This window comes from Danaus plexippus, chromosome Z (genome assembly GCF_018135715.1).
Source record: "Danaus plexippus chromosome Z, MEX_DaPlex, whole genome shotgun sequence".
Taxonomy (NCBI): Eukaryota; Metazoa; Arthropoda; class Insecta; order Lepidoptera; family Nymphalidae; genus Danaus; species Danaus plexippus.
The window spans coordinates 5,665,428-5,687,764 of NC_083559.1; the positions used below are offsets into that span (position 1 = coordinate 5,665,428).

The window sequence follows — 22,337 nt, forward strand, 5'->3', positions numbered from 1 at the left end:
ACCTTAGCACGTTTCATTTAATCCAGTCATTTGAAATATACTTCTGGTTGATTGGTAGTTGAATATATATATTATATATATTATTTTTACAAAAGGGCAGTAGCTAGTCGTCGGGCAACTGGGGAACGGGCAGTGAAATCGCACTCATTTTTTTACATACTCAATAAGGTTTTCATATTTTCAAACTAAAAAAAGTTTACAGCATAACCGGTACTTACTTTTTTGTAAAATATAAGGATAATTTGAATTTATTTTACTGATATTATATTTTATTTTAAAATTTTATAATAGTTATGAAAAGTGTGTGATCTGATCGCTTTAAACAGTAATTTTCCGTTGTATTTCATTTATATGACGACTACACTATCTTCTTGACATAGCTAATCTAGTATAAAAAGTTTAAAACAGTGCAGAGCATTGACTATCCTCAATATAATGAGAGACTTTATAAATGTATGATATATTTATACAAGCATAATTAGAAACCTTGTATTAGTTATATTTACTTCTTTGAAATTTTGGGTTATTAAAATATATTTTCTTTAAATAAGTGAAGCATATATTGTTGAATATAAATTAAAAAAGTATTTATATTATGATTGAAGTAAATTCTTAAATCTGATCTCCACTTAAATAACCGGATTAAATATTTTTCGCAATGCAAACATTTCGGTTATCGCCTTACCTTCTACCTAATCTAATTACTATCTCTTCACTTACAATTACTTAAAAGGTAAATATTAAAAAAGAACTAAGTTAATAATAAACTGCATTAACGACGAACAAGTTAAACTAACTAAAACACCTATTTATAAAACAAAATGTTCTGAATCTGAAATATATCCTAATGAAGTTTTCAGTTATTAATTAAAAGTTTTCCATGAAATTTCAGATATGAAATATTCCTGCAATCAACAGTGATAAATTTAAATGTGTAAAATAAATTCATTGAATCATACTATGTAGTAAAAAAACAATAATTGAAATTGAAATGTAATTTAAGCTACAAGGAACATTCATTTGCTTTTTCACAAAACAAGCAATAAAAGATTTTGTATCTTAATAAAACTCGGAATCTATTAAATGATTGCAAGTGGCTTTATCCTTTGACGTGGTATTGAACTAATTTCTGAGCGTATTCCTGAAATTAATTTACAAAGGAATAGCTGATTTAATGGAATAAATAAAATTAATTAGACAGATTGTCTGAATTTCACATAATTAAGAAGCATGTACATATATAACATGGTATGAAGGTAGATGAACCCTATTCTGAGTACGGATCATGCCGTTCAAGTTGATTTAACAGCTTGAATTAACTAACCGCACTCGGAGTCATACACAGCAGTTTCGAACAAATTAATTTCCAATAATAATAATTTGAGTGAAATTAACTTTACTCAAGTGAAGCTGGATTTCAATATTTATACAAAAATTCATTACACTTACATAACTTCTTTGGAAAATGTCTAAATATAAAATGCCCAGAAATATACCAAACAATGAAAGGTTTCATGTTTTATATTCCGGTTGGATCATATAATTAAGAAAAATTGCAACCATGGATTTGACTAACTCGTATATATTATGTTGGGTTAAGTGTCTTAATTTAAGTCTTTATTTATTCCATATTGAATGGTAGTGAAGGTCCACTACTTCAATAAATATAATAAATATTTGATTTTAAATGCAGCTGTTATAATTGCGTGACAAAAACACTAAAGTTTGATTTTTAAAATATTGTACTAAAAAACATTTGAATACATCTTGTATTGTTTCCAGAAAGAAAAATTGTTATGAACGTACATGTCATATAACAGCAATATTTTCTTTTTACACTATGTCTATGTTTCTGAACTTGAATGCTCTTTGCCAAACCTACAAGTATATCTTAAATTTAATTTTATTCAAGACATGATTCTTTTACCGAGATCCTATTGTCAAGTACTGAAATAACTCATAATTTTTCTACGTTAATATAATAAGTAAAATGGAAAGAACTATCAGCTGTAAAACATCTGTCATGCCAATGTCATTTTAATAGTCACTTAATTATTGTGAAAAAATGGCAGGATTCTGTTGCTCATATTACGGACAAAATTTTGGAACATACATTGTAGAAATTAAATCGATAATCTCATGTTTCAAAGCCGATAGATAAGACATGGACGTAGCCTATCTGGCGGCTTTGTAGTATTGAGGGACCATTACAATAAGTTTCGGAACGGTGGACTCACTCACAAGCTCGCATTGTCAAACAACATAGGTAGTATTTCCATATCTTCATTCATAAATCTGATACTGATGCTGTAGTCGCGAGTTTGGTCAAAGGGGTCGCCTGTCAATAGGATACTAATTTGTGTAAGGTGGTGACAGTAATCAAAAATCAAATAGTAATCCAGCAACGAACAAAGTCGTCGTTTTATATGTTTCTAAGAGTAAGCAATTAATAGAAAACTGTATTTTAAAAATATAAATTTGTTTTAAATCTTATCAAAAGTAAGTTAAGGACACAAACCCGACAAAAAGCTCTCACTTATAATTTATACAAATAGTGATAATTTATGTAATATAATATTTCATTTCGACTGTTATACTCAAAAAAAAATTAATATATCTTACCTTAATAAAAACTGTTTAATTAAATTGTTAAAATAAATAATGAAAATTATAAATCCTATCAACAAAAGTTTTAATTACAAAATACAATGACCGATATGAATCAAATTTATATCTGAAAAATATTAACTCAAGAACTCTTTATAAAGATATCCAAAAATATTATTTAATTGTTTCGATACAATATTGGTAGGAAAATGGAGCTCATGAGCTTTTTCGTATTTGCTTGAGAATTATACATCGAACAAGACTTTTTATGATACAAAATGAATTATACTTCAGGTACTACAGTTTTTTTAAATAAAACGAATTTATTTTTTATATATTCTGGTTCTTTATGCAAAAATGATCACGATTTTATCCCATATGATAAGTTTTATGAGGTACTTAATTTAACAAAATAAACGATTTACCACGGCTCTACTCTATTAACAAACCTTTAAATTTTTTCTTATTTCCCTTTATTTCTATCTGTTTAGTAAAATCATACGAACTCATCTCAATCTTATTTCAACTATACATTTCAATAGAAACGACCATATCACAAACAATAGATATTTACCTTTTTTGTTTGATATCATTGTAAAAGATCTTTAATGAAGTTTAAGATCTTGAAATAGCTTGAGGTTATTTAGACTTGTTTAATGAACTTTCTTAAACCTTAAGTTTTATCGCAACACCACTTAGACATATTTATAAAACGAACAGTGTTAAAAGAAAAACTTTTGTAATGAAAGTACAAATTCAGTTAAGTCTTAAGTTTGCTGATATTTTTGAAAATTCTATAAGTTTACATCATTTGCAAACGATTTTGATAAAATTAATATAAACTTTTACTATAATTATAACTTCACTTAGGTACTGAGTTACAAGATACGAGTTTAAAATATTTGTACCTACCCATACATTTTCTTAAATAAAATTATACACCTAGTTATACGTGTATTATTATTAAACGCACTGTTAAATTGTTATATAAATATATATAATGACAAATTCCAAAGAGAAACAATAAAACTCGATCACCTGTAGCGAGTGACATCTGACAAATAGTATAAACAATAACTTATTCTCTATAGATATGTCAACCCTCATAATCAAACAATTTAAAGCATTTAAATGGAATCCAGTAGGTTTACCAACATACCGTGACCTCAAATAACAGAGGCTGGATATCAATTTACCGCAACCAAATTCATGATCTATAACAAAAAATATGTGTATTGGCGAGCTTGATGGGACATATGTATTTATATATAATTATGCCTATCAATTGCTTTTGGAATGATATATCGGACTGCGTACCTCGCAGACTGGTTAGCAATGAATGGTTTGATGGTCGCGTTGACATATTAACAACCTACTAGAATGGTTTATGATTGGAAATTCCTATATCCTATCGTATATCGAGATCCCAGCGCTCCGCTGAAGGGCTGTTTGTTCAAAAGTGTCGATAATATTGTAAATACATTTTATAGACAACCATGACTCTTTGAAATCAATTTTTTGTGTAGTCTAAGAGTTTTACACTCAGCTACGGTTTTTACTTTTGTAAACGGGGTGTCGGTAATATTTTTTGAGGCTGATATTGCACTTGTACATCAAAGACAAGCGTGCATCGGGGACGTCAGTTACATAAACCTCTACCCCAAAGGGACTGTAATTACATTCCGTACAGGGGTGTCATTTCAAAAGGTTTTTTTTTAAATTGCAGGTAGTTTATAATGCAATTATGGAATCCAAACCGAAAATGAGAGCTTTTTGTTGTTTTGACCATTAAAACTATTACTGTCATGTTCCATTAAAATTGTTACTTATTACTGTTTAAAATTAATTGTACTTTAAAATCGATGCTTCTGGAACGTGCTTACCATTTGACTATTTATCAACTACAAACACACCCCTGTTTTGGTAATTGAAAATTATGCGTTGAATTGCGTGCATGCATGCATGCGTACACGAATTCCAAACTTGATTTCTATTGTAGTGGAGTCCAGTTTTGTAAAGTTGAAACAGGTTTTTCAATTACCTTTTGACTGACTAATTTTTTAGATTGATCTCGCCAATTATTTTGATCAGAATGTAGTTAACATATCTGATTGAAACAATATATAAATTTTCTCTTTGTTATTTTAATTATAGGGAAATTTACCACATACCTACCTGCTAACATTTCAAAATGGTTAGGAATTATTCAAAATGAATTCTGCCCTCCGTGTCAACAAGCTGTCAGAAAGTTATGTTTACCACATTTGGCGTATCGACAAACAGAAATATTTGGAATATTAAAAAATATTTTATCAACATGGTTGAGAGAGAAAATTTATAAAAATATTACACTTACAAAATTTTAAAATTTAAACTGCAATTATTATATTGTTTTAATCATCCTATATTTGTAATAAGTCGTTTTTAAAGCATGCGATAGATTTACTTGATGTTTTAAATAATATTGCTTATTGCTTTTTAACTATAAAGTATTCAAAATTAATAAAAAACAAAAAATCTGTTTAACATTTTATGAGTGACCAAAAAGAAATATTTAATGTGATTGCGGTTTTTTGGTTTCGAGAAATCCTCCATAATGTTTAGTTCTTATTGATTTGATAAGTTTTTATTAATCATTAATATTCATAAATTAATAAGTAGCGTCACAAATTGTCTTTAATAAAATTGTCTTAGAAACATAATTGTATTACAGACATTTACATTAAAAGATTTAAAGTAACTCCCGATTTTGCAAAACAGACTGTATTTATATCTAAATAATTTTAAAAAAATACTTTAATATATGAAATTTCAGGCACAACTTTAATGACAAATAATCACAAGAAACTCTTTTTATTTCAAATTCACATTATTTTCAGAAAAAAGTAGATTTATCAAAGGATTAACGTTTGCTTAAGTATTTCTGATAATAAACTTTTGATTACAAATAGAACATTCATTGTATTGTATTCTACTTTCACAAAACATAAAAACAGGTCCAGGATTAAGAAAAAATAAACTTTGGCCTGTTGCTTTGTAAATGAAACTAAAGTTCATTATTCTGTAAAATAAAAAATAAGAATTTAAGCAAAAAAATATTAAACTATCTACAAAACTGATGTTCATTAGCCTATGTAATATATTGTATTTTTATTCCCTAACACTGCCATCCGGTACACTTAGCGGCGGCATATCCTAAAGCACGACTTAAGGTTGTAACTTAAAAAAAAATACTACAGCAATAAAAAAATTAGAAGCTTCCTATAAATTTTACTATCATCACAAACAAAACAAGTAAAACTATAACATACATATGTACGTACCAAATATTCGTTTGCTAACAAAAAATTATATCTTATAGCTAATGAATTCAAATGTCGCATTGAAAAATATACGGATCAATCACGCGTGAATAATAAAATCGCCCTGCAAAATAAAAAGAAAATTCTATAGATCTATCAAACACGAACACAAATTGGTTTTTAATGAAAAAATGTATATATGTCTGTATATACATATATATACGTTCTTAACATCCAATGATGCTACATAGAATGTACAATGTACATCCTTGTGGGTAAAAATTCTATCAAAGCTTTAATATTCTCTTTTTAAGAAATCTGGCTTCAGAACTTCGGCAATATAATCACGACGAGACATCACCCTCACCTTTCGTACCTCTAGTATTCATTTCCAGCTAGAAATTGATATTAAAGTCAAACCTGTAACATTTTTTCTTATTGTGTAAATTTTCAAAGAAATCACACTTTTTACTTTGTAAATTATTACGTTATTTTCAAATCTTTTTAGTACTTTTAATAATTATGTACATAATAATTCAGTGCCATGGACCTATATTATTATAGATACTATATTGCGCGTTGGTGGTATATTTATCTATAATTTCTTGGAAAACAAAGTATCCAAACATAATTTATATCTACTACAATTTTAGCGAAGTTAAATCGTCCAGTATGTTTTCCACAATCGTGGTTTGATTTAATTTTCTTTATAACATATTTATAACGTCACATTTGCTTATTTTTAAGACAACGGAAAATGTTTTGATTTTCAACAAAAAAATCATTATTAGTGCTGTGGAATAACAAATGTATAAAGTTAATAAATAATAATCCGAGCATCACTTTAAAACTGCTTCCAAAGAATATAAATGAGTAAATTAACGTAAGGTTTTGTTTTTGAGCTAGTTTTTTAGCACACAAGAGTAGCGTACCGCCGCTACCCTGAGGTTGACGTTAAGGTTCAGCTTTCCTTTTCCAAAAAGCAAACTAACACCTTTTTTATTTCGTACTATACGAATTCAAAACTATTTGGTTATTTTATTAAATTCTATCTATAAGCGGTTCAGAGAAACTTACATTATTTTTCTAATACACATATATATATATTCTAACAAAAGAAACACTATTTTTCCTGTTTTAATATGCTATCAATCATTTACTGAACGCTTAAAATATATTCTATACTTGCGTCTTGCTTCATAATCATAATTGAGATTTTTTTATGTCTTCTCCCCTTAAAAGCTTTTCTTTGATACGAATGATCAGGTGAGACCCAAGAAATAACTGATTGCTACCATTAAAAATCTTTCATTTTGTATCCATTCCATCCTCTTTAGGTAACTCAGTTAATTTGCTGTCACACAAATTATCTTATGGAACTTATTAAATTTATCCCATATACATACATATATCCATACTCCTATATCTTGCTGAATTGGTACTAGGGCGCGGTTTGCTAAAGCTATAATTAAAAAAACGGTTTTAAATTGATCAACCCGTTTTAAATATTAATATGAATGTTGGCACACGTACGAAGAAGCAATCGAAAATCTTCTCACCCTCATCCCACCATAAATAAATAATATCTAATGCGTACCGTCGGACACAATAATTTAGAAAAAAAATATTATACTATTGATTCACAAGAAGTGTTCGTTTAGTTTTGCTATGATGACACTCTTTTTATGCAATTATAGGGATGTATTTATGTTTTTATTCAGCTAATATTAATTACTACTATAAAACTTTTAATAATCCTTTTAAAAAAATATTTTTCCTTTCAAATCGTATTCAGAAATTGACAAGTTTAATAAAACATAAAATGAGACAGGTATTCGCTATTGCAATGAAGAAAAGTATTTGAATCTACTTACAACAAATTCTATCAAAGGTAATAATTTCATTTGCAATATAATCAGCTTAAAAGTATTCACAGCACTGAAAAGTTATCTTTTCAATTAATTGAATGTTCGCATAATTTTAATAAATAGAAATAAAATAAGAAGTTATCAGCTACAAGTCATATCACAAAAAAATATCATAACACAGCATATAAAGCGTCGAAAGATAGAAAATAGAACGAAATGTTTTGCAGAAACAATTAATTTTTTTTACATAACATTTGTTTTATTTTCTAAATTTTATATTTTTTCTATACATTCTTATCATTTATACGTACCTTGTTAAACTTCGAAAAAGGAAACTATTGCCAAATTTAGACAAGACTCTTATAGTTTTCGTACAAAATAATGTTTTGCACTTTTACAAAGAAAATAAATGTATTCTCTTCCTCTTGCTTTGGTAAATAAGAAACGAGATCTCGTTCTACGCTATTCAACTCTAAGGGAAAGCGAGCGTTTAATTTTAGATAAGGTAAACAAACTTCAATATCCTGTTTCTTGTTCAAATTTCTTTTACTGAAATTCAGGAGGCGACCGTATCGCTAATCCGAAATTTTAATGTCCGACGGAAAGTTCAGGTTTTTATTGCAAATAAAAATGAGAACTAATCATACGGGAACTGGGTATAAAAGTATCTGAATAAAGAAAATTTAATCAACAAGTAGCAAGAATAACCGACAGTTAACCGAACAATTCTACACGCAAATTATTTATAATACACCTGTAGATTGCTCTATCGCGGAGTCGCGGGACGTCCGTTACCATCGGCGCCACAGTGCACTCTAAAAGCAGTGCAGAACTGAGTGCCTCCTACATATCTCTCCTGTTAGACCACCTCTGTTCGGACTAAGTAGGGAATTAAATTCACGGATTTTCAGAGCACACGGTATAAACCTAAACAATACCAATGTACTCACAAACAAAACAATAGATTTATAAAATTACCTACAACTTTGCTGAAATACCTGAATTTGTATTGTATAATCGAATTTATTTGTCGTATAAATTGTAATATGTGATACTATTACAACACTTTATATATTTTATTTTTTACTAAAGAAATATGATGCAATGATACGGATTCGTTACCAATAATGAGGCACGAACGAAGCATCTAAGCAACATGTGCCACGTCATAGTAAGAGAGGCGTCGGCTCAGGGGCGGAATGAATGTACGCGCCTGTTGAATACTGCCAACAAGCAACAATTGTACGAAGGATTACACGTGGCCTTTTTATTATAATTGGAAACAGTAGAAAAGTACTCATACTTTACACCATTTCAGAATCCCTACTAACAACTTTGTTACTTAGGAACCTACGAAGCCGCTGAAGTCCTTAAGGTTTTATTGTTTCATTATTTGTAAAGAAATATTGTTTGTTAGTTTTGTTGAATTCACTGTGAAAAAGCTTATAACAATTCTAGAAATTATTTTTCGCTAGAAGAAGTTATTCTTAATTTCCTGCATTCCTTTATGGAAGAATGAGTAATTTAATATATACATATGTTGTTTGAATACGACGACAATCAGATTTTTAAGAACTTTCAAGAATGAAATATCTTGTGCAATCTTCGTTTCGATTGAAATTAAAATTTTACCCTTCCATTTGTGTCAAGAAAATTGCTCGGAAGTTCAATTTGGACATAAACCGTTTTCTATTAATGATATTTAATATTTTACAACTATTTTAATATAAAAGGTGTAGTATGTATTAAATTTACTTATATCTGTCATCTATATAATAGATCAAATCATTCATTGGATTAATCACGAGGCTATGACGCTAACCATATGAAATTTGCCTCACAAAGGCATGTATACGTGATTTGCCCCGTAAGGTGCTTTCAAAGGAACCTTAGTGGAAAATTTCAAGTAGACGTAAGATCGCTTTCTTATTAGTTACAACTTCCACTGAATGATATCTGTAAATTTATTCCCAGAAATAGAAATAGAGGTTAGTGATTTCACATTATATGATAAGTATTTTTCGATTGATTCCACGATAAATTGTCACTAATACGAAAAAAAGTATTTCAGTTACGAACATTATTCCTCTAGACTATTCACATTTTTTTTTTTAAATCTAAAAAAAATACCCCTGATTGAATAATTATTTTAAGATCATTTTTTTTTTATTTCAACATTCTTTCAGGAACCGATTAAGAGTTAACCGACGAAGAATTTAGTATTGAAACAATGTAAAATAAATAACTATCTTTAAACAATTATTTTATGATTAAAGTTTAAAATTATATTTGCAGAACCACAAAAACTAAGATTTACCTGTAATATATAAATAAAAGCTCGGTAACTCACATCACATCACCTTTGAAATGACATGCCTTATCTTATTGCATTCTTGACCTTTTTGAGATGAAAATACTAGAATTTAATATGGAGAAACCTTAAAGCAATATTAAACTATTATGGGTTTGAAATAGTGACTCATTTTTTAAAACAGTGGATGATGAACAAGGTAACAACAAATTTTTTAAGTTTTTCAACAAAATTATTTAGAATATATACATTTTTATATTTTCTGACAGCAGCGGTCCTAAAAATTTAGACTCATTGACGTTAGAAGTTGTTGTTCTTCTTTTTTAATCATACCTTAATAAAGACATTTTAATGTCACATATGTTATAACCATAGGAACTTTAATAGTATCTTTAAAGAACAATTTAAAAATAAATAGCAAATTACATGTGTGAAAAACAAACTTTTAGTCCACAAGATTAAATATGAAATCGTACAAGTGGATAGTCGTATCATTGTGAGTGTTATTCTTACTTACTTTATATTGCTTACTTTATATTGCTTACTTTATATTGCTTTATATTAACTGCTTTATATTAGTTTTACTGCCAAATGATTTCCATGATTAGTTCCAATTGCTATTGCAATTTTTTAATGAGTAGACCAAATGAGAAATATTTATGAAAAAAGCACTTAGTAAGGTAATGAAATTCCTAGTAGGTTTATGAATGAAAATTTAACCTTATGTACTTTACACGAAAACGTTAAAATATAGTTTAATCAAGCTTTACACGGCAAATATTACCTTTTCTTGTTAAATCATAAATCATGGCTAAGGCAAGATAATGAAACAGAAATATAATCTAATTATAGAATAATAGAATTGGACACAGTTTTTGTTTTTGGTGAATTATTAATGTCTGCTGGTGACCTATAAGTATGTGATGATGAAATTAAAGGATTTGTTACAGTCTACCTAAACACACGCACAAACAATATCCGATCTTCAATACCGTTCTGATATCCGTCACGTTTACATTACACGTTTTTGTTTTACATTTTTATTTGTTATCACACGGACGGTTTTTCGTGACAATTTTTAATTGAATTGTGATCGATTTTTGTTTCACTTTGCAAAAAATCAACACAGCCATATTCATAAACTTGTCACGGAGCTTTTGAAATTTATGCATAAAACGTACGTTGTAATTAGATATCAAGTGGAGACTAATTCATTTCAATGGGCTTAATTATATGAGAGTAGGTTCATTTAAACACGTATATCACTCTTGTTTATATTTTTACAAAAATAGAAAAATAAGTTTGTCGACTGTTAATTTTTATTGTTTAAAAATGAATAACATCTGCTTTTATTATTGTGTAAACACATTAAAAAATATATATACACTACTAAATGAGGTCATATCAATTAATTAGCATACAAAAATAGAACATATGAAAGCCCCTGTAGTCAAGTTTGTTGCTATCATCTTAATCCATCTCAGAGTTTAAAAGAATCGTAAATTGCTTGGTGGAAACTCTTGGTGAAAAATCTTTCAAATAATCCTAGCAGTTATTTTATATATTGGATACCTGAGGAATTTCCTGCAATAATCACGCTGAGAGTTTCTGATCTTTTTTTTTTTCAGTGTGTCATCCGTTAACATGAATAACACTTACTACGCCAACTTATTAAGGAAATGGCCCTGCAGAGTATAAATTCTTTATACACCGTACGACGGAGCTTCAGAAGATCTTGCGTATTTGTTTTTTCAATTAATAACTCTATACTATTAACAGGTATTGATTGCAGGGAAGTCAAATTTTACATGATAAATACTACGTAGTCAAAGAGCTGAATATGAACAAGAACATTATTAAAATTTGTTTAATGACAAAATCAGTTATTTAGTTATTAGCAAATACTTTAAAAAAATACAGTCTTTATTTTTTATTTAGAGCTAATTATTGCATTGAATGAATAAGAGATTCACTAGCAAAGAGAATCTTGGTAAGCTTGAAGCACTTCATAATAATTGCCTATGAGCTATATCAATGGAAATCTGTTGCGTTTCCATAATTTAATACTATGGTATTATAGAATATTAATATTCCTCGCCAAATGAAAAAACTGCTAGTAGGATTATACTTTTTTAGCCAACATGGATAATTGTATGTAATAATTTACCTCTCCAGTGCTTTTAATACGATTAGAGTTAAGAGGTTCCTTTTGTAACTATTAAATTTACTCCGCTTGTTGTTGCAAGTTTGTTTTTTTTTTAGAATATTTCATCAAAAATATTAAATGAGAAATAATTAATCAAGCCGAATTACTAAATAAAAAATACTATTATATGAAATATAGATGCATTTTCAACATGGTAAATAACTTAAAATTAAAATTGATCCTCAAGCAATAGCACGTTTTTAGATAGAACCGAAAATTTTAAAAAATCTTTAATGTAAATTTTCTTCAACTGCCACTTCTATTTAGTTTGTTAAAAGACTACAAATATGTTTGTTTCGTCGATACGCTGTTCTTTATTCTATTTAAAATAAATGACTTTGTTGTTACTAAACACTAAAGTCCTCGTTTTAGTCAATATTATGTTGTTAATTAGAAGTTTAATACTGTTAAGTATTAAAGTGTGTTCTCAAAATAATTTGTATATTTATTTTAAATAAAACAATGCAAATTTCTTAAGTGAAAAATGGAAGTAGAAAAATCAATCACATGACACATTTCAATGATATTAAATATAAACCGGTACTTAAAACGCAAAGTTTAGAAATATACATATATGAGTCTTTATACCTAGAAAGTTTGTAAAATGTGGTATCTTTTTTTGACAAGATATCTGTGGGTTTTACATTTCTTTGCTCAGTTGGATGTACATCTTCATGTTGCAGGGATGGATGTTTGATTTATATAGCTTTTGCCCTCGAGTCCGTCAGCGCGAATATCAGTGTTGGTACACTACCACTACAGCCACTGAACCTGGACTGCACTTCATGGTTCCACTTGTGCAGTTTGGGATCGGGGACGGGACCGGAATTGGGATCGGGATAAAAGTAAAAAAAAAACATTACGGCCACTAGATCCGAACTGAGCTTCAGGGTTGCAATCGGGATAGGGACGGCGCTTGGGATCGGGCTCGAGATCGTAATGAAATAATTTATAAGCTGACGGTAGGTATCACGATTCAAAAATGGGGTGCGCAATTTAAACGGCGTAATTTCGGGATCAGGATAAAAAGTAGTCTATGTCCTTCTCCAGGATTCCATATGTCTCTATATCAAAATTAATCAAAATCGATTTTGCGTTTTAGATGCGAAACGGTTACAGACAGACAGAGTTACTTTCACATTCATTATATTAGTAGGGATATGCATTGAAAAAGTTCAATTTGTAGATGAATCATTATGTAAAGCTTTATGAAACGAAATGGTAAATATGAAAAATATTATATTTGAAGTAAAGTATTTTAAACTTTGATTGAAAATATGCTAAGATTAGAACCAGTTTTGTAATAAAATAATGCACAAAATACTGTTTGGTTGTTGTTATAAATATTATTATGATTGAATATTATCAACTAAAATGTAAATTTGTAAATGTACCAACATAATAAAATACCAAAGTTAATAATTTTATCATAACGAACAAACGAATCTCATTGAATGTCTGCAGGTAAACTGAGCTGTCACCATTAATTTTATGCTATTGACGTTTTAAAAAAGAAAAATTTAAAAATAAGTGGACGGAATACAAAGTGGAAAAAAAATAAAACTTGCACTGTTCGTAGTTAACAGTAAAAAGAATAGCATAAATATTTATTCGTATTACCATACTTTGTTATACCTTACATATTTTATATACAAGAAAAATATAATTTTATTTCTGAGTAACTTTTTTGGGTTCGATTAACCGGAAGGAGCGTTCTATAATATTGAAATAAATTTCTGAACTAGTTCAACTTCCTAATTTAAATACATCTACATATTATATTGATTATTGCTCAGTTTCAATCGTGATAGCAAAACACTACGAAAGAACAATCTTTTTATGGGTAATAGCAAAAAAAGACTTGAAAAGTGGAAAGCAAATGGACGTACATGCGGAGGCTAAGTATCGGATGACTGAAAATGATGGGCGATTATTCACGGTTCTAATATGGTATCAGAAACGAAAACAATTAGAGAAGAAAAATTTAAATTACAATAAGCCAATTTTAAAGACGCAGATTTGATGTACCATTACAAAAGAAACAAGTGTCTAGATATGACACTATTATAATAAAAGTATTTAAAAAATATATGCTAACCATACCAAATAAAACGTATTAATGAAATTTCGATAAAACTGTAAGTTTACGTATAACACATAATGGCAATATTGTTTTATAGCTTTCTAGGTCTAATATGAACAAACTTGGGCTCCGGCCGCTTGCTTGTTTAAAACTAATGATCTCTTGAAGAGTGTACAGTGTATAGTTATGTTTGTACATCATAAACTTCATCGCAACCTACTTGGTTAATCTAGATCGAAATTGATTTGATGTCTAAGAAATTGATAGACAGTTGTAATAGTGATAATAAATAAATATTAAATATCACTTTTTTCAGATTTTGATACAATATTACGTAAATAAATACATTTTAGATAAATTTTAAACTGTATAAATATTTAACTACTGGTAATTAATTGTAAGTTTTTATAAAATAGCATTGTTAATATATGGAATTCCTCATAGACTGTTACGCTATTCATAAATGTCTTATCAAATTACAATTTTTATCGATTTCTTTACTACGAATATATTTAAAATTTTAACCAAATTATCTACTAAAGTAAAGACCAAATATCATAAGGAAAATCTAATTTCATTTATAGAAATAAAATCTCTCGTCAAAATAATAATAAAGTGATAATGAATTAATTAATTAATTAATTAATGTTTTTTTTTATTTTACGTCTATATACTTGAGTAATTTTTTCGTCTGAATGTCTTTTTGATTATATAAATATTAATTTGTGTGTCTGATAAACTGACATGTATTATTACTATTAATAAATCTCAAATAGGTAAATATAAAATTGTAATAGAAGTTATAAGTTCCGGAAGAAATATCAGCAATAGCTTATTAAAGTTAAATAGCTATCACTAAAAACAGCAACTTTCCTCATCAGCTGACAAACTTTAAATTTCTTTAAACACTTTAACTATAGTTGCCTTTTCTCAGATAATCAGTTAAAAGGAGTGGAAATTAAATCTTACAACTTTTTTTTATATATTTATCATATGAAAACATTAGAAAATATTATTAAATTTTCCTATAACAGCAATATTTTGTTTACGTATAAATTATTTTTTGTGATTTAAATATTATTTATAAAATACATTGCATTCTGTGATTGAAATGAAAAAAAATTTATAGAAATAAAAAACTCTATATAAACTTTATATAAAACATTTTTGTTCATCTTATTGCCAGATGTCTTGTTAAGTTATAAATTTAGTCTTATTATAAGCAGATAAAAGCTTTTAAACGAGATAGTCTACCGTTGAAATACCTTCTAGTTTTGCAAAACGAACGATCTTTTCATATAATCTTGATAGTAAGTTTTCACTGCAATGCAGAAACGCTACGACTTGACGCCATTCAGTAATTTGAGACTGAATATATTTTTTCTTTATTTTTGTTAGATCTATCTATGCTTGGTAAAAAAAATAAGAGTTTTAATTTAAAAAGTCGAAACAAATATTAAAGACTATCAAATGTGACTTTTTGACGGCAAGTAGTAAAATTCTGAATTCTTATCTTAAAAAAATACTTTGCGTTTAGAAGATTTTAAGTTTCTCTTTAATTTATTTTTTCTGATAAAAACGACTCGTGGAAGTGATAATATTTAGAAATTCTGCAAACATTTGATTTGTTTTTATCTAAAATACTGTCTTTGTGGCTGAGTACACGTACAAGGAATTTCGTAATTATAGTCTTCACGGGCCTAGACTTATAATTTAATGAGTCCCGTGCCTCCGTGGGCAAAGTAACATAAGTATTATATTGAAATATAGCTCAAAAGTATTTTTTGTATTTTACTTTTAAAAAAAGTGTATTTACACGTTTAAAAAACCTTAAAAGGGACTTAAGCACCTGACTTGGCTTACCTACAAAAAAATGCAATAATTGCCATCGAAACTTTTCTTATTTACCCAACGTACAAAAATTAATTATTAACCTATAATAGATCTTTATTTTATATAATTTTCAATAAAAATAAGATCAGTGTGAAAGTCTATAAATTTTATATTAAGTTTGTTGACATTTCGAAGCAGGAAAATTGTAATGTTACATTTTATAATTTTATATACAGGTAGGGACTATTTCTCGGCCTGGCAGTTTGGATAAAATATATTTTGTCCTGATGTCTGTTTACATATTAATATAACAAATATTCAAATTCTTTAAACCAATAAACCAAAACCAGCAAAAAATCGTCAGTCAATAATTTTAGTAAAAACTTTCAGTAAAAGATTTTCTTCAATATGACATAATATGTATTTTAATTACAGGACTTATGTTTGTTGTCTGAAAAATATGACATATCCAATACAAAGTTATTTTAACAGCGAAATTTTAAGTCATTTCCCCTCGGTCACATTTTTAGCTATAACAATAATAATGTAAGAGAAAGACTTAATTTTTGATAGTTTCGTAATTACGCTACATTCAAGAGCCTATGCAGAGCACAAACACTATCGAACGGTAATCTAGTCAGGTGCCTAATCAGCAGCAACTCTATATGCGAGTCTGAATCCTAATTCAACTCCATTTACTTGTCAAAACTCGGAATATTGTGTCTATATTATATACATTATATAATATATATTACTCAAAACAAGATTCGATAATATTAACTTAGTAAGCATTGTAAATTTTTTAAGATGACTTAACAATCAAATTTCTTATTTAAACCTAGTTAGTGACGAAAATATCTGTGAGCGCCTGTGAAGGAAATGTTTATTTAGGAATATTTCAACTGTGCATGAAACAATACCTTAAAAATATAAAAGAAATAAATATAAAAATACAAAATATATCATTATTGTAATCTTGACAAGCACTGAAACGTATACTTAAAGGAGCGTGCTTAATAACAGATTCATAAAAAGAAAATATATATAAAAATAATAGGAATATTATATTATATTGTGTATTATAAAAAAAGATTATAGAAGATGTAAGTTATTTTGTTAATATGGTCCTTAAAAACCGATAAAAACAAACTAGACCTCAAAAATCACTTTGTTATAGTGAAATTATTAAAAACGGGGATTTATTGCTTACGAATATGACGGAAACTAACATTATTATCTCCTGCGTCACCCTTAAATGATTGCAGCAAGTAGTTTTAATTATTACGGGCACCCAGACGTCTCAACTCTTAACAGCCGTATTAATATTAATATTAACATGAATTGTAAACTACTTATAAACTTTATAACTAATTACTCAAACACTTAAACATGCTTATCATTAAAACGAAACATTCATATTTTATACTGCTAGTATAAAACTTAATTAAAAAATGAACTCTGTAATGGTCCCTTTAAATAGTCGCTTCTAAAATCATGTCCTCTAAAACAGTTAGTAGGAAGGGCTATAATCTGTCAAATAATAACAAACAATATTGGCACGAACAGAATCCTTTCATTAAAATGGGGTTATTAAAAAAGGGTCCGTAATTTACCCTTGAAATTTAATCTTCGTATCGATCCCTAGAATACCATACCATGTGAAATATGTAATGGAAAATACGAAATAATAAATTCAATACGATTTCGGAAACTGTATATTATCTAGAAATCACTAACAACCATTTCAAAACACTTAAATATTAATGGTGGGATCGTGGAAATTAAGAAAATGCACACCTAAATAATTGTAGTTTTAAGGTAACTTTATATTTTTATCTCTTCTACTTCTATCTTACTACTAACAAAAGAAATCGTTATATAATACTCAAAGTAGGTCATGACTTGGCAGCCATTAAAATATGTACTTATATTTAAAGTCATCTGAAATATATTTACATTATTTAAAACATTACCTGTCTCTTAATTTAGGCCAATCGACTCGAATTCTACATAAGCTAACAATAGTGTTGATCAGTCCTGTTTCCATCTTGATTAGCTGTTTTAACTAAGGTAGTAACATTCCACTAACATCAGCAAAATTACTAGACCTCTACTGCTTCTTGTTAAATTATAAAACTTAATTCGCTTATTGTGTCTATAACTACATTGTTATTGTCGTTCAGATTTTATTGACAAAAAAAAAACGTATTCATAGTTAATTTTAAAATTGTCTACAATGAGTAACAATAGATCATTTAATAAAAATTTAAAATTTTTGTTACAATTTTACAACTTCCAATTAAAAGATACATAAAATTAAAAGTTCCCCTGCATCAAACACGAAAAACACAAACGAAGGAAAACTTTCCATAAAAATAATAAAAGCTAATACAATACTACGATATAAATAGGCTTAATTTACAACCTCCATAAACTCTGAGGACTATAAAACTTTTTTGAAGTTATAGCGCGAATCTCTATAATTCAAAAGTAAACTTCGAACTTTGTAACACGTGGGACATGTGCCGAATAGGCGGGATTTTAAAAAAAATATGCTGAAATTCGCAGCAGCTGCGCATAATAAAAGGTATCGGACTCACCTTAAATTCACGGCGCCTCCATGTGTTAACAGGTGGGCTTCGCAACAAGTCCGTCCTCCTACGGGTCGGGGGCGTGCGTCGACGGCGGCGGTCCGGCGGCGACACGCGGATAAAGCACGAGGGACGCACGCGCGCGGCATCTACTCCCCCCATCGATTTTCGATGTACGCTGCCTAAGGCGCATTATTTACTAATACAGAAGACCGATCCCCTTTCTTAGATTTTCCCCAAATAAAGCCCCCCATACAATATCCGTGAACGGCAAATCATAATGTGTCCTTAAAGTTGTCGCAAAATGTCACTCGAAAACGTGTTTGTTCAACTTGAGTTTTGTGTAAAGGTAAGAGACGGTTTGAAGTGTATTACTTAACAAAGTGTAGCGATATTGACTTTTTAAACAATAATTAATTTATAATCTACAATAAAACTTAAATCATTGTATACAATGACGCGATTTTTATCAGTTTTATTTTCCCAAGAGGGGGACAAGTGAACACGTAGCAACCCAATTATTCATATTTATTATAAAAGCATTTCACTATCCAGAATTTAGAGCCTATTATTTTTTTATGATGTGTCTATTATTACTATATACAGCTGATTTTGAATGTTTCTATAATTAAAAAATACAATATGTAGCAAAATACTTAAATATCGTAGCGGTGCTACGACATGGGATTTTGCAAAGTTTTGAAGCTCTGAAAATCAGTTTTTCATTATTTTATTATTACAACAATATTATGTTTTTTGCAACATTGATATACCTAATCTCTTTGTGTGGTTCTTATAATTAACAGTTATTTTGACTTATTTCTTACAAAAAATTATTGACTGAAAATTTAGACAAAACTATTGAAAATCTTATTTTGTACTTACATTAGTTATTTAAATCAGAATTTTTTTTTTACATTTTGGATTCCAAAACTACCTACCACCTACCATTATAATTATATATCACAATTATACGATTTATTATTAAATTATTACAATCCGAACAATGACAATATGTTTATTAAATATTGCTTTTGTTTAAATGTATTAAGGGTTAAATTTTCTCTTGTATCATTGATCCATCTTGTCATAATATTATTTCATATCAACTGTTACAGGTTCTCCAATGTTTATTAAATAGGATTCAAACAAATTCTTCAATGTATTTTCTATTAAACTCTCATATATTTCTAGAAAATTTCAGTTATGATGCGAATAGAAATGATTTGGAAATTATATATGAAATCAAAAGTCTCTAGGTGTGAACACAACTTTGTTATTCATTAATTGAGTTTACTAAAAGTGATAATAAAAAAAATAAAAATGTTTTTAAAATACTTATTTTAATAATCATAGCTCGAAAAGACTATGAAAGGATACTACTTTTTACACCATGTAAAATTTTTATTTGTTCATAATCCTATTAACAATTTTTTTTTTCATTCATAAAAACATTTGCAAGACAATATTACTGGTATTCTTAAGCTATTTCATATCCTTATTAAGAATATATGCAAATAAATTCGTGCAAATATTTTGTTGTTGACTAATTGTTTAAATTAATTAACATTGAAACTCTTTGGTTATACTGTTTAAAAATGTTTGTTTAGTGGGCCCTTGTCAATATTAAATCAATCAAACTTTCAGTTATTAAACGCAATATTTATTAATTTTTGTATAATTCATATTAATTAATGGCGTACTTATAAGTTAAAATTGTCTTTGCAGGGAAAATGGCTAAACCAAAAGAGGCAGTACCATTCGGTAGCAAAGTGCAACGGTTTGGAAAAATTACTGTTCACCCCAATTTGGATCCAAGTGGCCTATACACAATAAGGGCAGACGGTTGTGACCCTTGTCTTTACCACCCGCAAGACATTAATGAAATTTTTAAAATAAATAGAAAAAGGAAGACTGAAAAAGATCCCTGGCGTTACAAAAAAGAATTAGAAGAATGGGCGAGAAATTTAGGATACAGAAATCAAAAAGTGCTCGAACGTAGGAAATGGTTCAATTCCATTTTGGGTCCAGCGTGGCATGACGTACCAGAAAGAAAAAAATACGAGCCTGCTTGTAAAAACTTGAGCTTTGGAAGAAAGGCTAGATTTGGTTCTTCAAAAAATTACCTTCCAGGTCCTGGAACTTATTATAAAACTGTTCCTTTTAAAGCACCGTATGGTCCACACTCATCTAGACCTACATTTGAAAGGGAAGAAGCTTGTCGATTCAAAGATACTTCTTTGAAATGGTCATTGGCACCTGATCGTTATAAAATTCTAGATAAGCAATCCATAGAAAATAAATCAAAAAAAATAGTATCCATACGCGGTCCCTACGATCTCTTTACAGGGAAACGTGACGGAAGCACAATAAAAAATCATTTTAGCGCTTCACAGAAATGTTCTGCTGCCACTTGGCCTATTGCATTGAAAGGTACATTAGACAAATATGAGAAATCTCATTTTGGGGTGATGAATAAAACAAATCGCAGTCTTTCCTATAGAGGTCGTAACGCTTTAGTAGATATATCCATGTGCTTAAAAAAACCAACAGATCCTGGTCCAGCTCATTACAATACGGATAAACCAAAAACGTTTAAGCAAAACAAGTGTGGCTTTAACAGTAGTTACGATAAACCACCTGGATACAAGCGTGTTATAGTGTGGCCTGCGGTCGGCAGATACAGAGCTCAGAGTATCAGTTGCGGTATATTGGGTCAAGGCCATCGACATGTGTTTCTTAGTAAACAAGAACGTACAATAGGAGCTATCATACCGGAGCCTATGAACTCTTTCTGATTTTATTTAGAACATCTACACATAATTGTTCTGTTACAAATTTAATATTTATAAACAATAAGTTGAGTTAAAAGAAAATCATATACATATGTTTCTTTAGAGATTCCAACTTCAATAAAATTCTAATGTAGATAAGTTTATCTATAACAATTTCTTTAACTTACTTATATATATATATATATATATATATATATATATATATTATGCAACCAACCAACATTATGCATTTACATCTAAATCCATTCAAATTATTTAAATATGTTCCTCAACCACTAATATACATGCCGTTTCCTTTATATTGCAAAATAAAAAATATTAATTTAATATAGAGTCCTATACCTAATAACAATCAATTCTTTCCGATAAATTTTATTTTAGTTCCTTACAAAATATGGACATGTTAATGAATTATTATGGGTATTATTTATTGTAAACAAAATTAAAGGTCAATTTAACAAAAATAATCAGACAATAATTTGTAAGGCCTTGCCTAGACATATATCCATTATTATGACAATAATAAGAAATTCCTAACTAAATCAATCAAATATGTCGACTCCCAGTGGTCAACGTCGACTTTCAAGAGGCCTGTATGAATAAAAACTAGAGACTGTGGATAAATGGGGACACAATAGTCTAAATGATTTTATTAGTTTACGATTTTAGCTTATACTTTGTAAAATATTTTTCATTGATTGGATGGATGAGATTTGCCTATTCCGCCAGCATGGAATTGAC

General features: G+C 28.6%; 2 protein-coding genes across 2 annotated transcripts in view; one reads left to right on the plus strand and one right to left on the minus strand.

Annotated features, from left to right (window-relative positions):
- LOC116777093 (zinc finger protein 362-like) overlaps window positions 1-18,900 on the minus strand; it is a 36,951-nt gene extending 18,051 nt beyond the window's left edge. Inside the window, exon 1 of the mRNA XM_032670447.2 lies at window positions 18,811-18,900. The gene's annotated coding sequence lies outside the window, so the exon portion shown is untranslated. The remainder of the gene's footprint in view (window positions 1-18,810) is intronic.
- A 74-nt stretch (window positions 18,901-18,974) lies between these two features.
- Window positions 18,975-21,781, plus strand: LOC116777931 (ciliary microtubule-associated protein 2-like). Its single transcript, XM_032671744.2, has 2 exons — window positions 18,975-19,150; window positions 20,530-21,781. Exon 2 carries the CDS (start codon window positions 20,535-20,537, stop codon window positions 21,597-21,599), a length of 1,065 nt encoding a protein of 354 aa, XP_032527635.2. The 5' UTR covers window positions 18,975-19,150; window positions 20,530-20,534; the 3' UTR covers window positions 21,600-21,781.
- Window positions 21,782-22,337: the final 556 nt, after the last annotated feature.